This window comes from Salvelinus namaycush, chromosome 24 (genome assembly GCF_016432855.1).
Source record: "Salvelinus namaycush isolate Seneca chromosome 24, SaNama_1.0, whole genome shotgun sequence".
Classification (NCBI taxonomy): Eukaryota; Metazoa; Chordata; class Actinopteri; order Salmoniformes; family Salmonidae; genus Salvelinus; species Salvelinus namaycush.
In genome coordinates this window covers 25711554-25734611 of record NC_052330.1, presented here as the reverse complement: position 1 = coordinate 25734611, position 23058 = coordinate 25711554, and the positions used below count along the sequence as shown (strand labels likewise).

Sequence of the window (23058 nt, the reverse complement as noted above, 5' to 3'; positions counted from 1 at the left end):
CTGCCTCTCCTTTCTGACTCTCACTCACTCTCACTCACTCACTCTCTCTCTCTCTCTCTCTCTCTCTCTCTCTCTCTCTCTCTCTCTCTCTCTCTCTCTCTCTCTCTCTCTCTCTGTCTCTCTCATTCCATTTCTTTGTTGTGTCCTGTTCCTCCTCGGTCACTCCCCTGACCCCTTTCAGCTAGACTGATGAATGGCTACATGGTCCTGACCAACGGGGGGTCCCAATCTCGCCCCTGCTCCCCTTACTCCCGCACCCCACCCCGCACCCTCTCTCGCCCCGCAGGTGATGTCACAGTCAACATGGATGCCGACCCCTCAGTCAGGAAGATGGACACGGTGGTCAAGTTAGACGCTGTAAGCTTTGACATGCGTGCCTCTGATGTTTATCACTTTTGATTTCATGTTTTTGGAATGAAAAGGACAGAAATAGAGATGCCCTCAAGGACTGAAATTGAGGTTGATGGCTTTACCTCTGGTCCTGTGTGTGGTGTAAAATCTATTCATGTTTTGTTTAGATGTATCTATTTTGTGTGTAATTTGGTGTTGTTTTGTGTGACCCTCCCCCTGTAGACGTCTGATGCAGTTGTTAAAGTTGATGTGGTAAGTCCTGGTATGGGACTGTTCCCCAACGTTTGAAAGAGCTTCACAATGTGGACAGACATCAATGCACACCTGTAACATTTATCTACTATGCCAGTTAGCACGTAGTTTGATCAGACGCTCTCTCTTGTACCCGCAGAACGAGGAGAAAGAAGAAAAGAAGAGGAAGAAGAAGAAGAAGAAGGGAGAGGTGGAGGAGGACGATGAGACAGACGAGAGCATGCTGGACTGGTGGTCCAAATATTTTGCTTCCATAGAGACACTGATGGAGGTGAGAGATCGATTCTGTTCAATTCTATTCTATTCTGTTCAATTCTATTCTATTCTATTGCTTTATATTCCGTCTCGTAGGAATATGGTTATATTCTGGAAATAGAGTGTTTGAGTAGTTCCAATAAGACACCTGGAGTGTTCTAGAATAAAGTCACTTCCATGTGTGTCTTGTGGGGATAATCCTGAAGTGTAGTTGTGTTTCCCAGATCCTCAGGGCTCAGGATGCAGCTCTAGCCGAGGCAGAGGAGAGGGAGGACCAGGAGATAGCAGCAGAGGGAGCAGGTAAACACTGCTGGTCCTGAGCGTCAAAACAGAGCATCTGTTGGCTAACATGTCTCTCAGAATGACAGGATTCTGGGCCAGCTCTGAATGGTGGATGAGAATGGGAGTAGTGTATGGGTTTGATGTGCACTTTTTGAGATGAATGAGTTACAGGATCAGAGTGTCTATCTCTGCCTGCTTGCGGACTGGTGGAGAGGGCACCAGAGTAGAGTATTACATGTGAAGGCATTGTATGCATTGCACATCCTCCTCACTCTCATCATTCATCCCTCCGACCCAATTACCCCTCATCCATCACCACCTAAATTGGAATGAAAATATGACCTCATATCATACCCATCGACCCCTCACACCAGCATGACCAACCCTGCCGTGCACTACCATGAAAGTTGGCTGATAAACTAAACCATTAAGGATTGCAACATTTGCTTATATGCTTATAAAGCAAATCAATCCCTTTATCCCTTAATCCCCTGATATAACCATAAATGATTCCCTATCAAGCAAATATTGTGGATACATCTAATACATCTATACATCTACTAATTACCACAAACTCAATTTTAAATCAAAGTCTAAAACTTTGAAAAAAGATAAATGTGTTTTTTTACCAAATTCCTATGAAGATATTCTCCCAGAATTGGAAAAAAAGGATAATGTGGGTCTTTACAAATACAGGTGATTACAAATACAGGTAACTGCCAAAATAAATATAGGGTGTTGGGCCACCACAATCCACCAGAACACCTTCAATGCACCTTGGCATAGATTCTGTCTGAAACTCTATTGGAGGGATGCGACACCATTCTTCCAAGAGAAATTCCATAATTGGTGTTTTGTTGATGGTGGTGGGAAACGCTGTCTAAGGCGCCACTCCAGAATCTCCCAGAAGTGTTCAATCGGGTTCAGATCTGGTGACTGAGACGGCCATGGCATATGTTTTCACGCTCATCTAACCATTCATCCTATGGGGGCATAGCCATAGAAGCAAAAATTATGGCCAAAATAATGGCCTGCCCAGCATTTTTATACATGACCTTAAGCATGATGGGATGTTAATTGCTTAATTCATTTTAATATACTTTGTACTTTGTATGTATTTACTCAAGTGTTTCCATTATTTTTGGTAGTTACTTGTATTTTCCATTTTAATTACTCATGATGTAATGGATTTCAGTAGCCCTGGCAATGGATGGCCAGAGGGGTCAGATGTCAACTTTCATGTTGATTGACATCTGGGGTGTTGTGTCGTGTCCATCCATTCGTCCCTCTTCACCCCTCCCTCCCCACCTCACTCCCCTCCTCTTCCTCCTCCATCAATTCCCTATTCACCCCCCCCTGCCCCCCTCCACTCCCCCTCCTCCACTCCTTCCACTCACCCCACAATCAGATATCAAACCTGATGACCTCCCTGTAAAAGGCTTCAAGGGGAAGGAGAAGAGCCGAGACAAGAGCAGGAACAAGGAGAAGAAGAAGAGCCACCATGCAGGAGAGGGGACAGAGAAACACTCCAGCAAACCCAAAGTGGACGAGCTGCTGGTCAGTAGGACTAGAGATTCCACTGGACACACACACACACACACACACACACACACACACACACACCTTGTTGTTCAGAGTGTGCCTGATACCATTCCACGTGTGTGTGTGTGTGTGTGTGTGTGTGTGTGTGTGTGTGTGTGTGTGTGTGTGTGTGTGTGTGTGTGTGTGTGTGTGTGTGTGTGTGTGTGTGTGTGTGTGTGTGTGTGTGTGTGTGTGTGTGTGTGTGTGTGTATTGTCCAGGTGTACAACAAGGAGCTGGAGGCAGAGTATGATAACTTTGAGGACTGGCTCCACACCTTCAACCTGTACAGAGGGAAGGCAGGGGACGACGATGAAGCAGCCCTGGATGACGACAGGATCGTGGGCAGATTCAAGGGCTCCATGTGCATGTACAAGTTGCCTCTGTCTGAGGAGATCACCCGGGAGGTGGGCTTTGACCCTAACATGGGCATGTTCCAGAGCATTCCACACAATGACCCTATCAACGTGCTCGTGCGCATCTTCGTGGTCAGGGTGAGTGACACCCCTAACCTCTAACCTCTAACCATAAACCAAATCTTTCCCAGGTTGTTGCTCTTAACTTCAGCGACCTAATCATGTATTCTCATTCAACTCACTTGGTAAAATAAGGGTTCAATAGATTGTAAGTAAAAACCTAAACCATACCACAAACCAACACTGTATTCCAGGCCACAGACCTCCACCCTGCTGATGTCAATGGGAAAGCGGACCCCTATGTTGTCATCAAACTGGGCAAGTCAGAGCTGAAGGATAAAGAGAACTATATCTCCAAACAGCTCAACCCTGTCTTTGGCAAGTGAGTGTGGATGGATACATTCGTTGCACATTGGTGCTGATTCAACAAGCCAACTCATATAGAACATTGCAATCAAGTGTATTGAAGCATTACTGTACTCTTGTAACTGGCATAGATGCATCGGGAGCGCAATCTATAAAAAGCTAACCACTTCTTATCTCAAATGTCATCCCTACTCTCTCCATCTCTCCCTTTCTTGTCTATCCCCTCCCACTCCTATTCCTCCCTCCCTTCCTCCCCCCTTCCTTCCCTCCCTCCACTCCCTCCACCTCCTCTCTCAGGGCGTTTGACATGGAGGCTACGTTCCCCATGGAGTCCATGTTGACAGTGTCAGTGTATGACTGGGATCTGGTGGGCACTGATGACCTCATCGGGGAGACCAAGATCGACCTGGAGAACCGCTTCTACAGCAAACACAGAGCTACCTGTGGCATCGCTAACAGCTACTCTGTGTGAGTTCCTGTCTGTCCATGTCATTCTGTTCTACGGTCCGTTGTCTGTCTGTCTGTTAGTTTGTTCCTCTGTCTGTCTGTTAGTTAGTTAGTAAGTTCCTCTGTGTGTCTGTCTGTCTGTCTGTCTGTTAGTTAGTTAGTTAGTTAGTTAGTAAGTTCCTCTGTCTGTCTGTCTGTCTGTCTGTCTGTCTGTCTGTCTGTCTGTCTGTCTGTCTGTCTGTCTGTCTGTCTGTCTGTCTGTCTGTCTGTCTGTCTGTCTGTCTGTCTGTTAGTTTAGTTTATACCCCTGTCTGTCTGTCTGTCTGTCTGTCTGTCTGTCTGTCTGTCTGTCTGTCTGTCTGTCTGTCTGTCTGTCTGTCTGTCTGTCTGTCTGTCTGCCTGTCTGCCTGTCTGCCTGTCTGTCTGTCTGTCTGTCTGTCTGTCTGTCTGTCTGTCTGTCTGTTTAGTTTATACCTCTGTCTGTCTGTCAGTTAGTTAGTTAGTTAGTTAGTTTGTTCCTCTGTCTGTCTGTTTCCCCCCCAAAATGTAAGAAAATAGAAAATAAAGTAAATATCGACAACATTCTGGTGTTGTTGTTTGTTCCTGGTAGACATGGTTACAACGTGTGGCGTGACCCCATGAAGCCAAGCCAGATCCTGGCCAAGCTGTGTAAGGAGGGCAAGCTGGACGGCCCCCACTACGGCCCTGGGGGCAGGGTCAAGGTCGCCAACCGCGTCTTCATGGGTACCACAGAGATCGAGGATGAGAATGGTATGTTTTTGACATACAGTATGATACATTTGTGCTGTTGAAAATATATTTATTAAGCTTTGCCTACATTTAGAGACCTGACATTTACTGTGCGTCTGTGTGTGCGCGTGTGTACGTGTGTATAGGTCTGAAGAAGCAGACAGACGAGCACCTGGCCCTGACGGTCCTGAAGCACTGGGAGGAGATCCCCAGGGTGGGCTGTAAACTCATCCCAGAACACGTCGAGACAAGACCCCTACTCAACCCTGACCACCCTGGCATTGAGCAGGTCACACACACACACTCCTACTTATTATTAGTATAACGTTATTATAAGGGTTCATCTGGAACTAAGAGTTTAATAAATTTTGATCACTTTTGAGTTAATTGATAATATAGTGCCTTATGAGGGTAAAATAATTAATAATATTGGATGATGAAGCTGTTATGAGCTGTTATAACCTGTTATGACCTCTGTTTAACCCCACAGGGGCGGATTGAGATGTGGGTAGACATGTTCCCCATGGACATGCCAGCACCTGGACCCGCCATTGACATATCACCACGTAAACCAAAGAAGTATGTCATGTCTGGGGCCGGCGGAAGTGTCAGAGTCCAGTCAGTGTACACTCTTAGAAAAAAGGGTTCTCAAAGGGTTCTTAGGCTGTTCCCATATGAGAACCCTTTTTGGTTCCAGGTAGAACCCTTTTGGGTTCCAGGTAGAACCCTCTGTGAAAAGAGTTCTACCTGGAACCAAAAAGGGTTCTTCAAAGGGTTCTCCTATGGGGACAGCCGAATAACCCTTTTAGGTTCTAGATAGCACCTTTTTAGTGTAGGTACAGCATTGGAGTCTGGTGGGAGGAGCTATAGGAGGACGGGCTCATTGTAATGGCTGGAATGGAATCAATGGAACGGTATCAAACACATCAAACAAATAGAAACCACATGTTTGACTCCATTCCATTAATACCATTCCAACAATTACAGTGAGCCCATCATCCTATAGCTCCTCCCACCAGCTACCTCTGAGGTACAGTATATGTTACACATTACCAGATAGATCAAGGCACAACCTAAACATTTCCTAAAGGTTTGATTGACGTTTTGCTTCTTATTTATGATCCTATATGAAGTGCTGTAGATATGAGTCTCAAAGCAGAAGGATGTAGTTTTCCTACTTATATCCCTTCCAGGTTTTCTGTGGTAAGTGTTGCATCTCATTAGAGTAGGTTGGTTATCTAGTGGTTTTCTGTGGTAAGTGTTGCATCTCATTAGAGTAGGTTGGTTATCTAGTGGTTTTCTGTGGTAAGTGTTGCATCTCATTAGAGTAGGTTGGTTATCTAGTGGTTTTCTGTGGTAAGTGTTGTATCTCATTAGAGTAGGTTGGTTATCTAGTGGTTTTCTGTGGTAAATGTTGTATCTCATTAGAGTAGGTTGGTTATCTAGTGGTTTTCTGTGGTAAATGTTGTATCTCATTAGAGTAGGTTGGTTATCTAGTGGTTTTCTGTGGTAAGTGTTGTATCTCATTAGACTAGTTTGGTTATCTAGTGGTTTTCTGTGGTAAGTGTTGTATCTCATTAGAGTAGTTTGGTTATCTAGTGGTTTTCTGTGGTAAATGTTGTATCTCATTAGAGTAGGTTGGTTATCTAGTGGTTTTCTGTGGTAAATGTTGTATCTCATTAGAGTAGGTTGGTTATCTAGTGGTTTTCTGTGGTAAGTGTTGTATCTCATTAGAGTAGTTTGGTTATCTAGTGGTTTTCTGTGGTAAGTGTTGTATCTCATTAGAGTAGTTTGGTTATCTAGTGGTTTTCTGTGGTAAATGTTGTATCTCATTAGAGTAGGTTGGTTATCTAGTGGTTTTCTGTGGTAAATGTTGTATCTCATTAGAGTAGGTTGGTTATCTAGTGGTTTTCTGTGGTAAGTGTTGCATCTCATTAGAGTAGGTTGGTTATCTAGTGGTTTTCTGTGGTAAGTGTTGTATCTCATTAGAGTAGGTTGGTTATCTAGTGGTTTTCTGTGGTAAGTGTTGTATCTCATTAGAGTAGTTTGGTTATCTAGTGGTTTTCTGTGGTAAGTGTTGTATCTCATTAGAGTAGTTTGGTTATCTAGTGGTTTTCTGTGGTAAGTGTTGTATCTCATTAGAGTAGTTTGGTTATCTAGTGGTTTTCTGTGGTAAATGTTGTATCTCATTAGAGTAGGTTGGTTATCTAGTGGTTTTCTGTGGTAAATGTTGTATCTCATTAGAGTAGGTTGGTTATCTAGTGGTTTTCTGTGGTAAGTGTTGTATCTCATTAGAGTAGTTTGGTTATCTAGTGGTTTTCTGTGGTAAGTGTTGTATCTCATTAAAGTAGGTTGGTTATCTAGTGGTTTTCTGTGGTAAGTGTTGTATCTCATTAGAGTAGTTTGGTTATCTAGTGGTTTTCTGTGGTAAGTGTTGCATCTCATTAGAGTAGTTTGGTTATCTAGTGGTTTTCTGTGGTAAATGTTGTATCTCATTAGAGTAGGTTGGTTATCTAGTGGTTTTCTGTGGTAAATGTTGTATCTCATTAGAGTAGGTTGGTTATCTAGTGGTTTTCTGTGGTAAGTGTTGTATCTCATTAGAGTAGTTTGGTTATCTAGTGGTTTTCTGTGGTAAGTGTTGTATCTCATTAGAGTAGTTTGGTTATCTAGTGGTTTTCTGTGGTAAATGTTGTATCTCATTAGAGTAGGTTGGTTATCTAGTGGTTTTCTGTGGTAAATGTTGTATCTCATTAGAGTAGGTTGGTTATCTAGTGGTTTTCTGTGGTAAATGTTGTATCTCATTAGAGTAGGTTGGTTATCTAGTGGTTTTCTGTGGTAAGTGTTGCATCTCATTAGAGTAGGTTGGTTATCTAGTGGTTTTCTGTGGTAAATGTTGTATCTCATTAGAGTAGGTTGGTTATCTAGTGGTTTTCTGTGGTAAGTGTTGCATCTCATTAGAGTAGGTTGGTTATCTAGTGGTTTTCTGTGGTAAGTGTTGCATCTCATTAGAGTAGGTTGGTTATCTAGTGGTTTTCTGTGGTAAGTGTTGCATCTCATTAGAGTAGGTTGGTTATCTAGTGGTTTTCTGTGGTAAGTGTTGCATCTCATTAGAGTAGGTTGGTTATCTAGTGGTTTTCTGTGGTAAGTGTTGCATCTCATTAGAGTAGGTTGGTTATCTAGTGGTTTTCTGTGGTAAGTGTTGCATCTCATTAGAGTAGGTTGGTTATCTAGTGGTTTTCTGTGGTAAGTGTTGCATCTCATTAGAGTAGGTTGGTTATCTAGTGGTTTTCTGTGGTAAGTGTTGCATCTCATTAGAGTAGGTTGGTTATCTAGTGGTTTTCTGTGGTAAGTGTTGCATCTCATTAGAGTAGTTTGGTTATCTAGTGGTTTTCTGTGGTAAATGTTGTATCTCATTAGAGTAGGTTGGTTATCTAGTGGTTTTCTGTGGTAAATGTTGTATCTCATTAGAGTAGGTTGGTTATCTAGTGGTTTTCTGTGGTAAGTGTTGCATCTCATTAGAGTAGGTTGGTTATCTAGTGGTTTTCTGTGGTAAGTGTTGCATCTCATTAGAGTAGGTTGGTTATCTAGTGGTTTTCTGTGGTAAGTGTTGCATCTCATTAGAGTAGGTTGGTTATCTAGTGGTTTTCTGTGGTAAGTGTTGCATCTCATTAGAGTAGGTTGGTTATCTAGTGGTTTTCTGTGGTAAGTGTTGCATCTCATTAGAGTAGTTTGGTTATCTAGTGGTTTTCTGTGGTAAATGTTGCATCTCATTAGAGTAGGTTGGTTATCTAGTGGTTTTCTGTGGTAAGTGTTGCATCTCATTAGAGTAGGTTGGTTATCTAGTGGTTTTCTGTGGTAAGTGTTGCATCTCATTAGAGTAGGTTGGTTATCTAGTGGTTTTCTGTGGTAAGTGTTGCATCTCATTAGAGTAGGTTGGTTATCTAGTGGTTTTCTGTGGTAAGTGTTGCATCTCATTAGAGTAGGTTGGTTATCTAGTGGTTTTCTGTGGTAAGTGTTGCATCTCATTCGAGTAGGTTGGTTATCTAGTGGTTTTCTGTGGTAAGTGTTGCATCTCATTAGAGTAGGTTGGTTATCTAGTGGTTTTCTGTGGTAAGTGTTGCATCTCATTAGAGTAGGTTGGTTATCTAGTGGTTTTCTGTGGTAAGTGTTGCATCTCATTAGAGTAGGTTGGTTATCTAGTGGTTTTCTGTGGTAAGTGTTGCATCTCATTAGAGTAGGTTGGTTATCTAGTGGTTTTCTGTGGTAAGTGTTGCATCTCATTAGAGTAGGTTGGTTATCTAGTGGTTTTCTGTGGTAAGTGTTGTATCTCATTAGAGTAGGTTGGTTATCTAGTGGTTTTCTGTGGTAAGTGTTGCATCTCATTAGAGTAGGTTGGTTATCTAGTGGTTTTCTGTGGTAAGTGTTGTATCTCATTAGAGTAGGTTGGTTATCTAGTGGTTTTCTGTGGTAAGTGTTGCATCTCATTAGAGTAGGTTGGTTATCTAGTGGTTTTCTGTGGTAAGTGTTGTATCTCATTAGAATAGGTTGGTTATCTAGTGGTTTTCTGTGGTAAGTGTTGCATCTCATTAGAGTAGGTTGGTTATCTAGTGGTTTTCTGTGGTAAGTGTTGTATCTCATTAGAATAGGTTGGTTATCTAGTGGTTTTCTGTGGTAAGTGTTGCATCTCATTAGAGTAGGTTGGTTATCTAGTGGTTTTCTGTGGTAAGTGTTGCATCTCATTAGAGTAGGTTGGTTATCTAGTGGTTTTCTGTGGTAAGTGTTGCATCTCATTAGAGTAGGTTGGTTATCTAGTGGTTTTCTGTGGTAAGTGTTGCATCTCATTAGAGTAGGTTGGTTATCTAGTGGTTTTCTGTGGTAAGTGTTGCATCTCATTAGAGTAGGTTGGTTATCTAGTGGTTTTCTGTGGTAAGTGTTGCATCTCATTAGAGTAGGTTGGTTATCTAGTGGTTTTCTGTGGTAAGTGTTGCATCTCATTAGAGTAGGTTGGTTATCTAGTGGTTTTCTGTGGTAAGTGTTGCATCTCATTAGAGTAGGTTGGTTATCTAGTGGTTTTCTGTGGTAAGTGTTGCATCTCATTAGAGTAGGTTGGTTATCTAGTGGTTTTCTGTGGTAAGTGTTGCATCTCATTAGAGTAGGTTGGTTATCTAGTGGTTTTCTGTGGTAAGTGTTGTATCTCATTAGAGTAGGTTGGTTATCTAGTGGTTTTCTGTGGTAAGTGTTGCATCTCATTAGAGTAGGTTGGTTATCTAGTGGTTTTCTGTGGTAAGTGTTGTATCTCATTAGAGTAGGTTGGTTATCTAGTGGTTTTCTGTGGTAAGTGTTGCATCTCATTAGAGTAGGTTGGTTATCTAGTGGTTTTCTGTGGTAAGTGTTGTATCTCATTAGAATAGGTTGGTTATCTAGTGGTTTTCTGTGGTAAGTGTTGCATCTCATTAGAGTAGGTTGGTTATCTAGTGGTTTTCTGTGGTAAGTGTTGTATCTCATTAGAATAGGTTGGTTATCTAGTGGTTTTCTGTGGTAAGTGTTGCATCTCATTAGAGTAGGTTGGTTATCTAGTGGTTTTCTGTGGTAAGTGTTGCATCTCATTAGAGTAGGTTGGTTATCTAGTGGTTTTCTGTGGTAAGTGTTGTATCTCATTAGAGTAGGTTGGTTATCTAGCACTAGACCTGGCCTGGTACATGTCTCACCATAGGAGTGTACAGCCACCTTCCAGGGCCAATTAAGCACTAGACAACAACAGTCCAACTGTGTGTGTTCCTTCCTCCCCTTCACCAGATATGAGCTCAGGGTGATTATATGGAATACAGACGAAGTAATACTGGAGGACGATGATTACTTCACTGGGGAAAAGTCCAGTGACATATTTGTCAGGGGGTAGGTACCACAGAGGGCTGCGGCGTTATGACCCGATAGCCCCGTGGGTGTGACGAAGTGGCGTGCTTCCGCGTTTTTTTGGCGTTAATCATTGTTTTTTTGTTTTGTTTTGTTTGTTTCCACGTTTTCCGTGTGTTGCGTGTTTGTTTGTGTCTCTTGTTTGTCGTCCTCTCTCTCTCTCTCTCTCGCTCTCTCTCTCCTGTGTGTCGATGCTGTGCTGTTGTCCAGCTTGGAACTGCGTGTTATTATTTGGAACACTGATGACGTAGTTCTAGAGGACGATGCTTTCATGACAGGAGAAAAGATGTCTGACATTTATGTCAGGGGGTAAAACAAACGTTTAAATCGCATGGCTCGTACAAACCCCTCCCCCCTTCCTTACCCGCCCCTCCCTCAGCTATCCAATCCGCACGCAGCTCCCCTGCTCAAGACCCAACACTTCTCCCTTAGCCCTCCTATCAGCACGCAGTAAACTACGCCTACAGACAGAGGAAGCCAATCAGGACCATACCATTTAAACAGCAAATAGGTCAACGTGTCAACAAATGACACTAGGGCTAGGCCATCCACTAATCTGAAATTCACTAATCATTATTGAATTAACCAGATAATGGATTGAAAACTGTTTGCAATAAGTTCTGTGAATGACACATTTAGAAGATAAAAGATTCTGTCAGTTCTCATGCACATTAAATTGGATATAAGCTAGGATAACTCAATAACAGTATTCCATTTTGACTTGCCAATTGCTAATCATCCTTACTGTCATTAGTTTAACTGGTATGGTCCTGCATTCCTACAACAGTTGTAGATTGTCTTGGGCAGGGGTTAAAACTACTCGGGATTCCAGGAAGCCTCATGCATGGCAGCATTAGCAAAAAAGGCTTGCATGGGAAATGGAATGGATTCCATATTGTTTTTGCAATTGTATTGTCATTTGCTGGCACTTATTAATGATGCTGTTGAGAGTATATCAATACTAATGGACATTCAAAGTCGTAGAAAAGTTTTTGGCCGAGGCTCCTCCCCTCCTGCTTCTCAAATGTGCCCACCTTCAGGTTTTCAATTCAGTCCAACAGAAAATGTGTTGAAATTCCAGTTGAAGAATTTAAAACTGACATACATTTTCAAAGATAAATTTTCAATTCATGAAATTGGAATTTTGCTTTCCTTTCTGAATTTAAATGGAATTGAACCCTCCTCACCAACCACTGGCCACTTGGCACCACTGCAGGGAATAAAGTCAGTCTGCCACCCCACACTGTGCTGATACTGCAGGGAATAAAGTCAGTCTGCCACCCCACACTGTGCTGATACTGCAGGGAATAAAGTCAGTCTGCCAACCCACACTGTGCTGATACTGCAGGGAATAAAGTCAGTCTGCCACCCCACACTGTGCTGATACTGCAGGGAATAAAGTCAGTCTGCCACCCCACACTGTGCTGATACTGCAGGGAATAAAGTCAGTCTGCCACCCCACACTGTGCTGATACTGCAGGGAATAAAGTCAGTCTGCCACCCCACACTGTGCTGATACTGCAGGGAATAAAGTCAGTCTGCCACCCCACACTGTGCTGATACTGCAGGGAATAAAGTCAGTCTGCCACCCCACACTGTGCTGATACTGCTGGGAATAAAGTCAGTCTGCCACCCCACACTGTGCTGATACTGCAGGGAATAAACTCAGTCTGCCACCCCACACTGTGCTGATACTGCAGGGAATAAAGTCAGTCTGCCACCCCACACTGTGCTGATACTGCAGGGAATAAAGTCAGTCTGCCACCCCACACTGTGCTGATACTGCAGGGAATAAAGTCAGTCTGCCACCCCACACTGTGCTGATACTGCAGGGAATAAAGTCAGTCTGCCACCCCACACTGTGCTGATACTGCAGGGAATAAAGTCAGTCTGCCACCCCACACTGTGCTGATACTGCAGGGAATAAAGTCAGTCTGTCACCCCACACTGTGCTGATACGGCATTGACACTAGATTTGCATTGTAAGACACTTCTGTTAATGTTAATCTTGTATCTGCATCTTCCCTCCAATGAAGGAAAGCACTGTCATAAAAATGTATTTGACTCTTTTTGTAAAGCTTTGTGTGTGCATGGCATTTGTAATATGTGACCGTCCAACACCAAATCAGGCAATTTCAGGCAATTTGTATTTAAATACACAGTGTAAACTCTATTCTTATTCAGTTGTTTTACGGTGGTAATACTTTTTATAGAATTCACCTAGGTGCACACACTATGACCACTTTTCACAGCCATGTTTCCATTTTATTTAATTAATAATCTCATACATTTGTCATTACTGGCTGGTTTCTTATTGGAGGGTCCCACCATACGTGTTTTGCTTTTCAAACACTAACATCCTTTTTGTGTATTCAATGGACCAGACCTGTAATGCATAAAACACATACTGAGTCATACTATGAATGATCCATAGCAATCTTAAATCACATTGACTGATGTAAAATGGTGATCTGATCTTCACTGCGTCTGCCTAACCTCCACAGACAACCTTCACACAGAGCATGATAAGTGAAGCTTGTTAATATGCAAAAATAACCCAATAATAACACAGTCCTTACACTTAATTTACTACATCATCAGGTCAACATGACCCTCACCTCTAACCTCTGACCCCGTGTGACCTTTGACCTTTAACCCAGCTGGCTGAAGGGTCAGCAGGAGGACAAGCAGGACACAGACGTCCACTACCACTCTCTGACGGGCGAGGGGAATTTCAACTGGCGCTTCGTGTTCCCCTTCGACTACCTGATGGCTGAGGAGAAGATCGTCATCTCCAAAAAGGAGTCCATGTTCTCCTGGGACGAGACCGAGTACAAGATCCCTGCACGCCTCACCCTGCAGGTCTGGGACGCTGACCACTTCTCCGCTGATGACTTCCTAGGTACTGTAGGCCTACACTGCTGGAGCTCTCTAGAACTCTACACATTCTTCTTTAATTTATTTGGGTCATTTTTCTCAAATGTTCTCCATTCACTCGGCCATATACAGCTCCTTTATCTCATCCCTCAAGCTCTGTCATCTCCTCAGTTATCCTCTAATGTCATGTATTGTCTCTCCTGACAGGTGCGATAGAGCTGGACCTGAACAGGTTTCCCCGCGGGGCGAAGACAGCCAAGCAGTGTTCTATAAACATGGTCCAGAACCAGGCAGAGCTGCCTTGCATCTCCATCTTCAAACAGAAAAGAGTCAAGGGCTGGTGGCCATTCGTGGCTCGCGACGAGAACGACGAGATGGAACTCACGGTGAGAGAGAGAGAGAGAGAGAGAGAGAGAGAGAGAGAGAGAGAGAGAGAGAGAGAGAGAGAGAGAGAGAGAGAGAGAGAGAGAGAGAGAGAGAGAGAGAGAGAGAGAGAGAGAGAGAGAGAGAGAGAGAGAGAGAGAGAGAGAGAGAGAGAGAGAGAGAGAGAGAGAGAGAGAGAGAGAGAGAGAGAGAATCATTGTGTCTTCCTCTCAGGGTAAAGTGGAGGCGGAGCTTCATCTCATGTCGGCAGAGGAGGCGGAGAAAAGTCCTGTTGGTCTGGGACGCAATGAGCCTGACCCTCTGGAGAAACCAAAGTAAAATCTTTATATTTACAGTATACACACACACTCACACTAAGACTATACCCACATACACATTCAGACAAAACGTACACAATCACAAATAACTCAATGTTAAAAGCGAAGGTGGGAAACAGAAAATAATGGCACAGAGTCAGACATGATCAACTTTCCTATACTCCTCCTTTCTTCAGGGGTTCTATTCACACCATGCAAAAATAACACTGTGCAAGTGTTAAAACCGACTGATTTCTCCCGGTCATTTATTTCTAAACCTCTCTTCTGCATCCATCAGAAGCTGATAATGGTTTACATTTTAGTAGACACTTTTTTCCAGAGCGACTGGAGTGCATACTGTACACCTTTCATACTTTGTCACGTTGGTCCTCCATGGGAATCACAACCCTGGCATTGCAAGCACTGTGCTCTACCAACTGAGCCACACTGGCTTATTCAGAGGTTATGTGATGCACACAATGACTTGAAATAATAATAAGAAATATAGTCTATTTTGACACCTGCACCTCATTGCAATGTGAACACACTTTCACACCATCACACTGTTCTCTTCCTGTCATCTCTTCACGTTTCCCTCTGTTTCCTTTCTTACTGTCTCTGTGTTGCCTCCCTCTCTCCCCTCCAACCTGCGTTGTCTTTCCTTCCATCTACATCCCCTCCTCCTCCTCCCCTCCTTCTGAAGTCGCCCGGACACCAGTCTCATGTGGTTTGTGAACACCCTGAAGTCCATCCGCTACTTCATCTGGCACAACTACCGCTGGCTGATCCTCAAGGCCCTGGGCCTGCTGTTGCTGCTACTCCTGTTGGGTCTATTCCTATACTCCTTCCCTGGATACCTGGTCAAGAAGATGTTGGGGGCCTGAGGGGGTTGAGACCTACCAGGGCCACTGGTAGCCCCCTCTCTCTTCTCCTATCCTACCGTTTCCTCTCCTGTGCCTTCTTTTCTGTCACTTTCTCTTTATCATTTACCCTCTCTCTGGTCCTCTCCTTTTTTCTGTCTGGTCCTCTCTCTGGTCCTCTCCAGTTCTCTCCTCTGTTCCTCCTTTTCACTGATCCCATATCTGTCTATCCTTTTCCTCCCATCTCCTGCGGTATCTGTCACTCAATGGATGTTATCACATCTTCTTCTCCCCTTTCTACCACCTTCCTTTTCTATAACCTCTTTCTTCTATCCCTCAACCTCTTTCATCTCTTGTCCTCTTTCTTTTCAGGTCCTATTTTCCACATCTCAGGTCTGTCTCTCAATCTTTGTATTTTCTCAGATAGACAAAGATTGTGTCTGGTACCTATTCCTCTTTGCTTTGTTTCCTGCTTCTCCCTGTCTTAGTCTCCTTTCCTGTGATGTCGCTTGTCTCTCAACCTGTCAATGTCTTGTGTCAATCATGAGTCTGCCATTGTGCATTACACCGTCATTACACTGGAGACGTATTATATGCAGCGCAAAACTTTTCCCTATAAATGTACAGCATTATACTGGCAGCAGAGTTGCTAGCAGTCTAAACCACTCCATGGTGAACTTCACCAACAGAGTGGAGCAGAGACCAGGCTTTGTGGAATATCTAGCTCCGACTACATCGATTCACCCAAGGTCAATATTTAAAAAAAATAATAATAATGAAACGCGGTACCTATGTTTGTCTTCTGTAGTTACGTGCATTTCTTTGTTGAAATCCATACTTTTTCAATAAATGTTAATCAAATACAACCACCGACTTTTTGCTCGTTTCTGTTTCTCAGATGGCAACTTAGCGTGAATGCTCATGTGCCAATTGAATCTCCGATGACGTAGACCTAGGTCTCCAAACACTCATTGTACAATCAAATCACACAATCTTCAGATGGTGTGTCGACCAATCAAATCACACAATCTATAGATGGCGTGTCGACCAATCAAATCACACAATCTACAGAGGGTGTGTCGACCAATCAAATCACACAATTAACAGATGGTAATTTTCCTTACTGTAAAACATGTTACAGCATACAGCATCCCTGCTGTAAATTGGATGCTGTAATGTTTTACAGTAAGGAAAATAGTACTGTGAAATATATAACTGCATCTCTGCTGTACAGCAAAATTACAGTATTAAGCTGGCAACTCTGGTGCCAGGATAATGCTGTAAATTTACAGTGAAATTCTCCCTGAAATCTGAATTTAAGAAAAAACATAAAATACATTGATTCAAGTTGTTAACAACATTAACTACAAATCAACAATAAGGGCTGTCATTATATGGGCAGCAGGTAGCCTATCGGTTAAGAGCTTTGGGCCAGTAACCGTAAGGTCACTGGTTCAAATCCCTGAGCCAAATAGGTGAAAAAACAATCAATGTGCCCTTGAGCAAGTCACTTAAACCTAATTGTTCCTGTAAGTCACTATGTGAGTGTCTGAAAAATGTCAAACAATCATCATCCCATTTCATGTCTTCATTGTCTGAGGAATATATCTGTGCTTAGCTGACTGTGCAATGGTCTTTTGGTTAATACAAATAAGGTAGTTATGTCATTAACAGGGTTGTTTGCGTAGTAGTGTATGGAGAAATGTGATCCATTGGAAATAGTCATACATCATATATGGCTTACTAACCACTAACACTGGCTCTCCTCTTTTCACTTTTTATCCTCCACCTCTGGCCCCCTTATCACCGTTTCCTCACCCCACCCACCATCTTCCCTTTAACCTACTCACCCCTCTGTCCCCCACCTCAACTGCCCTCTATCTACCACATATACTTCTCCACTCCCTTCCCTATATCTTCTACCCCGCTACCCCCCCATCCCCTCTAACCCCCCCCCCCCCCCCCCAGTCGGCCAGACACCACCTTCCTGTGGTTCCTGAGCCCCCTGAAGGCCATCCGCTACCTGGTGTGTAACCGCTACAAGTGGCTCATCATCAAGATCATTGTGGCCCTGCTGCTGCTCATGATGCTGGGGCTCTTCCTCTACAGCATGCCTGGCTACCTGGTCAAGAAGCTGCTGGGGGCCTGAGGGGGATGAATGACTGGATACATGCGGAGACAAGATGATTGCAGCCCCACGGTCCCCTCCCTCAGCATCCCAGCCTTGCCCCCGCCCCACCACCCATCTAACCTTGGCAGTGCTGCTTAACACACCTTCTACTCAAAGACGTTCTATCTATCCCTTGGACTTTTTATCTATCGCTTGGACTACTAAAAGCTAAGACCGTCCATATATCTTCTACTCTACAGTAGCACAGTGGGCCTAACCACTCCTGCGATGACCACTGACTAACCAATCAAGCTCCTCGCCCCTGATCTGATCATCAATGATGCGGCATACCCTGATGTAACATTTTAGACATTGTTTATTTATTTATCTATTTATTTGTGACTTAAATTATTTGGAAGGTCATGGTTAGTGGTCAGTTGATTGGTACTGTTGGTCTTGCATGGACATACATTTCTCAAGTGATGTTGTAATTTTTCCCATTACTTCTATTATACAGCTGTTTTTAAATGGGAATCATGGGGTGGTTGGTGTGATGACTTGAACTGGACAACAAATTGATTGTTTCCAACAGTTAATGTTCCTCTTGCAGCCTTTGTACACATCTTAAATAATGATGAAGCGATTGAACAACAGATGTCTATTTTCCTAGGACCTAGTTTAACAAGATTTAAAGAGGGACAAAGAATACAAGAATAACTTTTGAATATTTATCAATTACCGAGCTAAGCATGCTATCGTTTGGTTTAATTTGTGTCCTCAAACACCAACATTTTATTGAACAATGCTTGTTTCTTCAGCCCTTCCTTCAGTGACCTGGAATGCTCTTATAGATTGTTACTGTTATCCAGCAAATGCCCAGTAGCTTTAGAGACAAATAAGCATGCAACTGTATTCCAACATCTCACTGTGATTCAGTTTACATGGTCATCTGACAAGGCATGACTTTCTATTGTAGCTTTACAGTCAGTTACTAAACCTTTTATTTATGTCCAGATCTAGACACATTTTTTTATTACAATGGAGAGATTCCTAAGTGGTTATGTGCATCTTATAGCACATGAGACGTACAGAAATAGGAAGGTGGGGATTGGCCTCTTGACCTCTACCCTATCTGCCTATCAGATTACTTGGCTTGCCCTATCAGTTTTTTTATCAGTTTAATTACTATGCATACTACCTTCCTCTAATTACTTGTTTTTGATTGACTTTTGATTACTATTGATATTGTTCTGCAATGTTGAGGGAGCTAGCACGTAAGCATTGCACTGCACCTTTTATACCTGCTGTAAACTGTGTATGTGATGAATACAACTTGATTTTAGATTACTTAGTTTGCAGTGGGCAGTTCCCTCATGGTTTCCCTTGCTTGACCTACCTGTAGTTATGAGGCAGGTTAGCATTTTTTGACATGAATCTTGTTCTGGAGGCAGCTCTGCAGAGTGGTCACTAGCTGGCACAGCCACAAAGTTATAAAATCTTATTTTAAAATTAACCCTAGCTTTAACCACACAGATAACCCCAATTGATAACCCTAGCCTTAAATTAAGACCAACAAGTGAAATTTTTTCCAGAAATGTTTACATTTGCCACTTTTGACTTTGCAGCTCGCTCAGTTCTGCCTCAAGGACAAGACTCATCCCAATAAACGTCAACCTGCAGTTTTGACATCGTTTGTGTTGCAGTCATTTTAGTGATCCCGTGTTCACAAAATACAAACCAACAAAAAAATATATTTTAATGTTTGCACTAACTCTCGTCTGTTTGTATGATAAAGTGTATTTATATATTTCTGTTGAAAAGTGTGCAATCTTAATTTGTCTGTTTTAACAAGGACTTTAAATAAATTGAATGAATTGAAAAACAATTTTGGGAAATGTTAGGTTTATATACGTTTACAGCGTCTAATAAATGTCGCTGTGTTCTTGATGTGTGTGGCAGAGATTGCATGCGTATCTAGACGACTCGTTGAGGGTTGTGTGTGCATATTTTTGTTGTGTGTGTAAAACATCTCCATCTCTCCCTGTAGTCGTCCCAACACCAGTCTGTCGTGGATGCTGAGCCCGGTGCGTGTAGTGTGTATCCTAGTCTGGAGGCAGTACAAGCTGCACTGTGCTCTGCTGCTGGGGGCCGTCCTGGGACTACTGTTCCTGGGCCTGCTCTTCTTCTCCCTGCCTTCTGCCCTCAGCTACAAGATCTTCAACATCGCTGGCTGAACACACACTTATCAACCACACACATGCAAACTTAACTTTCTCTCCATGTGGCTGATCCCTGAATGTATTTGCATCTTAAATTGTTTGTATTGTACAAGTTCTAATGCGTTACATTTTATTCAATATTGTTGGTAACATTCTACTTTACTACTAGGTAACTCCCGTTATGCACTTTATATTTTACATTGTGTTAAACATCAACTCCCATACTGTAAGTTGATAAAGTGCTTTATTTTCCTCATAAAATATTTAAGCATTTCCACTACACTGTGTTCGTGTGTGCTTTTCTCTTCCTCCTTGGTCAGCTCATTCACTCAGGAGCCAACGGCATCACCTGGGTGGGTCAGAATATCCAGCTCAGAATTTATCCGAAGTATGGAGATTGTCAGTAAATGTCTCTAAATTAGCACAAACATTCTGGACATTAACCCTCTAGATGCACTTACACACACACACACCCTGGAGTTGCCGTATTGGTGCAGCAGCATCCGTAGCTCTGTATTCTGTTTTAAACTCTGTGTCTGTCGTTAAACCGCGATCAGAACAATGCTGGGAACAAACCGATAAAAAACTAAATCAGTGCTCAATCAATCACTGCTCTTTATATCAACTCAATTAGAGGCCGGATTGAATCTACAAAACATTAGGAACAGCTTTCTAATATTGAGTTTCACCCCCTTTTGCCCTCAGAACAGCCTCAATTCGTCGAGGCATGGACTCTACAAGGTTTAAATCATTCGACAGGGATGGTGGCCCATGTTGACTCCAACAAGTTGGCTGGATGTCCTTTGGGTGGTGGACCATTCTTGACGGGAAACTGTTATGCGTGAAAAACTCAGCAGCGTTGCAGTTCTTGACACACTGAAACCGGTGCGTCTGGCACCTACATTACTACCATACCCCGTTCAAAGGCACTTAAATATTTTGTCTTGCCCATTAACCCTCTGAATGGCAAACATACACAATTCACCCTCTGAATGGCACACATACACAATCTCTAAATTGTCTCAAGGCTTAAAAATCAATAAGGGATCATAGCTTTCACCAGGATTCACCTGGTCAGTCACAATCATCACTCCATTGTGAGAAATATGTGTGTAAGGTTTCACTTGGTCATATGAAATGTGTAAGGTAGTTTCTCCACTGATTTAAGTTGACTATTTTGAGCCCAGTGTGTCACATATAATGCCCATACTAGCAAGCCACTTAGAATGCATGCCCAATACACTGCTTCATTATTACTGGTATGCTAGTTTGGTTATTGAAACAGAGAGCCCTAGTGTTGGCAGAGTTCCTCTGTCCAGTGTCTGTGTTCTTTTGCCCATCTTAATCTTTTATTTTTATTGGCCAGCCTGAGATATGGCTTTTTCTTTGCAACTCTGCCTAGAAGGCCAGCATCCCGGAGTCTTCACTGTTCACCTCTTCACTGTTGATGTTGAGACTGGTGTTTTGCGAGTACTATTTAAAACATCTTAAGACTAGGGGGCGACATTTTCGTTTTTGGCTAAAAAACGTACCCATTTGAAACTGCCTATTTCTCAGCCCCCGAAACTAGAATATGCATATAAGTGTCAGATTAGGATAGAAAACACTCTGAAGTTTCCAAAACTGTAAAAATGTTGTCTGAGTTAAACAGAACTGATATTGCAGGCTAAAACCTGGGGAAAATCCAATCAGGAAGTGACCCTGTTTTTGAAACCTCTCTGTTCCTATGCATCCCTATTGCCCATTTAAAGGGATATCAACCAGACTTATTTTTCTATGGCTCCCCTAAGGTGTCAACAGCCTTTAGACATAGTTTCAGGCTTTTATTTTGAAGAATGAGCGTGAAAGGGCACATTGCGTAAGTGGATAGGTGGGGGCTCTCAGAGTGAGTTCTGCGTAACAGAGAAAGGCGGCCATTGTTCCTCCCTGTCCTAATGAAAAGCCAACTGTCCCGGTTGATATATTATCGAATAGATATTTGAAAAACACCCTGAAGATGGATTATAAAAAACGTTTGACATGTTTCTGTGGACATTATGGATATAATTTGGGATTTTTGTCAGCGTTGTCGCGAGCGCTCTTTCCGGTGGATTCCTGGGCATAACGCATCAAACTAACGGAGGTATTTGGATATGAAAAATATCTTTATGGAACAAAAGAAACATTTGTTGTCTAACTGGGAGTCTCGTGAGTGAAAACATCCGAAGATCATCAAAGGTAAACGATTAATTTGATTGCTTTTCTGATTTTCGTGACCAAGTTACCTGATGCTAGGTGTACTTATTGTTTTGTCGAGCGATCGATAAACTTACACAAACGCTTGTATTGCTTTCGCTGTAAAGCATAATTTCAAAATCTGAGACGACAGATGGATTAACAAAAGGCTAAGCTGTGTTTTGCAATATTGCACTTGTGATTTCATGAAATTATATTATATTATATACCTGTGGCGCTAGGCTAGGCTATGCTAGTCAGCGTTTCTGATGACAATTATCCCGGATCCGGGATGGGTGGTTCAGAAAGGTTAATGAAGCTGCCAGTTGAGGACCTGTGAGGCGTCTGTTTCTCAAACTAGACACTCTAATGTATTTGTCCTCTTGCTCAGTTGTGCACCAGGGCCTCCCACTCCTCTTTTTATCTTGGTTAGAGCCGGTTTGCACTGTTCTGTGAAGGGAGTAGTACACAGCGTTGTACGAGATCTTCAGTTTCTTGGCCATTTCTCGCTGTTTTATTGCTTTCTTAATAAGGACAACCGTTTCAGCTGTGCTAACATAATTGCAAAAGTGTTTTCTAATGATCAATTAGCCTTTTAAAAAGATAAACTTGGATTAGCTAACACAATGTGCCATTGGAACACAGGAGTGATGGTTGCTCATAATGGGCCTCTGTACGCCTATGTAGATATTCCATAAAAAAACAGCAGTTTCCAGCTACAATAGTCATTTGCAACATTAACAATGTCTACACTGTATTTCTGATCAATTTGATAACAGAATCGATAATTGACAGAATTGATAATGAATACACCCCAGCTCAACCCTTTAAGTGGAGATTGATTGGACTTGAGTTGGGTCTTTGGACTCCAGCGGTGTTACACAGACACTAGGGGGCTCTAAAGAGTCAGTCATGATGATATACAGCATCTCTCTCTCTCTCACACACACACACACACACACACACACACACACACACACACACACACACACACACACACACACACACACACACACACACACACACACACACACACACACACACACACACACACACACACACACACACACACACACACACACACACACTCTCTAGACTGCTCCACTCATTGTGACAGACACACCACAGCACCATAGGAATCAACATCATGCTGCACTTTCTAAGTCTAGGGAGGCCAGTAATAAGAGCATTAAGACTTTGCCCTTTCGATTGTCTTCCGCATTTGGAGAGTGGTACCAGAGTGCACTGGGGCAGTGTTTAGTCTGGGCCAAGGTGAGGTACTGTCTGATCTGAACAAACATCTGCATGGTGTCCCTATTTAACTCTGGGCTTTTATTTCTCATAGCAGTAGTACGTTATAAAGTGCTATCTTTCCCTCAATGCTGTAAACAGATATTAGTCAAGGACTGTGTTTCTTGAGTTTCAGTGATATGTATATTATTTCATACAGTTGGTTAGAAAGGTTACCAAGGCTACCAATTGCACTT

The 23058-nt window shown here is 42.7% G+C and overlaps 1 protein-coding gene across 1 annotated transcript in view; it reads left to right on the top strand.

Annotated features, from left to right (window-relative positions):
* Positions 1-15052, top strand: part of LOC120019539 (otoferlin-like) — a 127134-nt gene extending 112082 nt beyond the window's left edge. The window contains exons 30-45 of the mRNA XM_038962838.1: positions 287-357; positions 574-603; positions 743-874; positions 1083-1158; positions 2549-2697; positions 2941-3213; positions 3390-3517; positions 3799-3969; positions 4559-4719; positions 4845-4987; positions 5189-5277; positions 10495-10593; positions 13272-13513; positions 13696-13874; positions 14086-14186; positions 14872-15052. Coding sequence (XP_038818766.1) covers positions 287-357; positions 574-603; positions 743-874; positions 1083-1158; positions 2549-2697; positions 2941-3213; positions 3390-3517; positions 3799-3969; positions 4559-4719; positions 4845-4987; positions 5189-5277; positions 10495-10593; positions 13272-13513; positions 13696-13874; positions 14086-14186; positions 14872-15052 — 2225 coding nt within the window. The remainder of the gene's footprint in view (positions 1-286; positions 358-573; positions 604-742; positions 875-1082; positions 1159-2548; positions 2698-2940; positions 3214-3389; positions 3518-3798; positions 3970-4558; positions 4720-4844; positions 4988-5188; positions 5278-10494; positions 10594-13271; positions 13514-13695; positions 13875-14085; positions 14187-14871) is intronic.
* The last annotated feature ends 8006 nt before the right edge of the window (positions 15053-23058 follow it).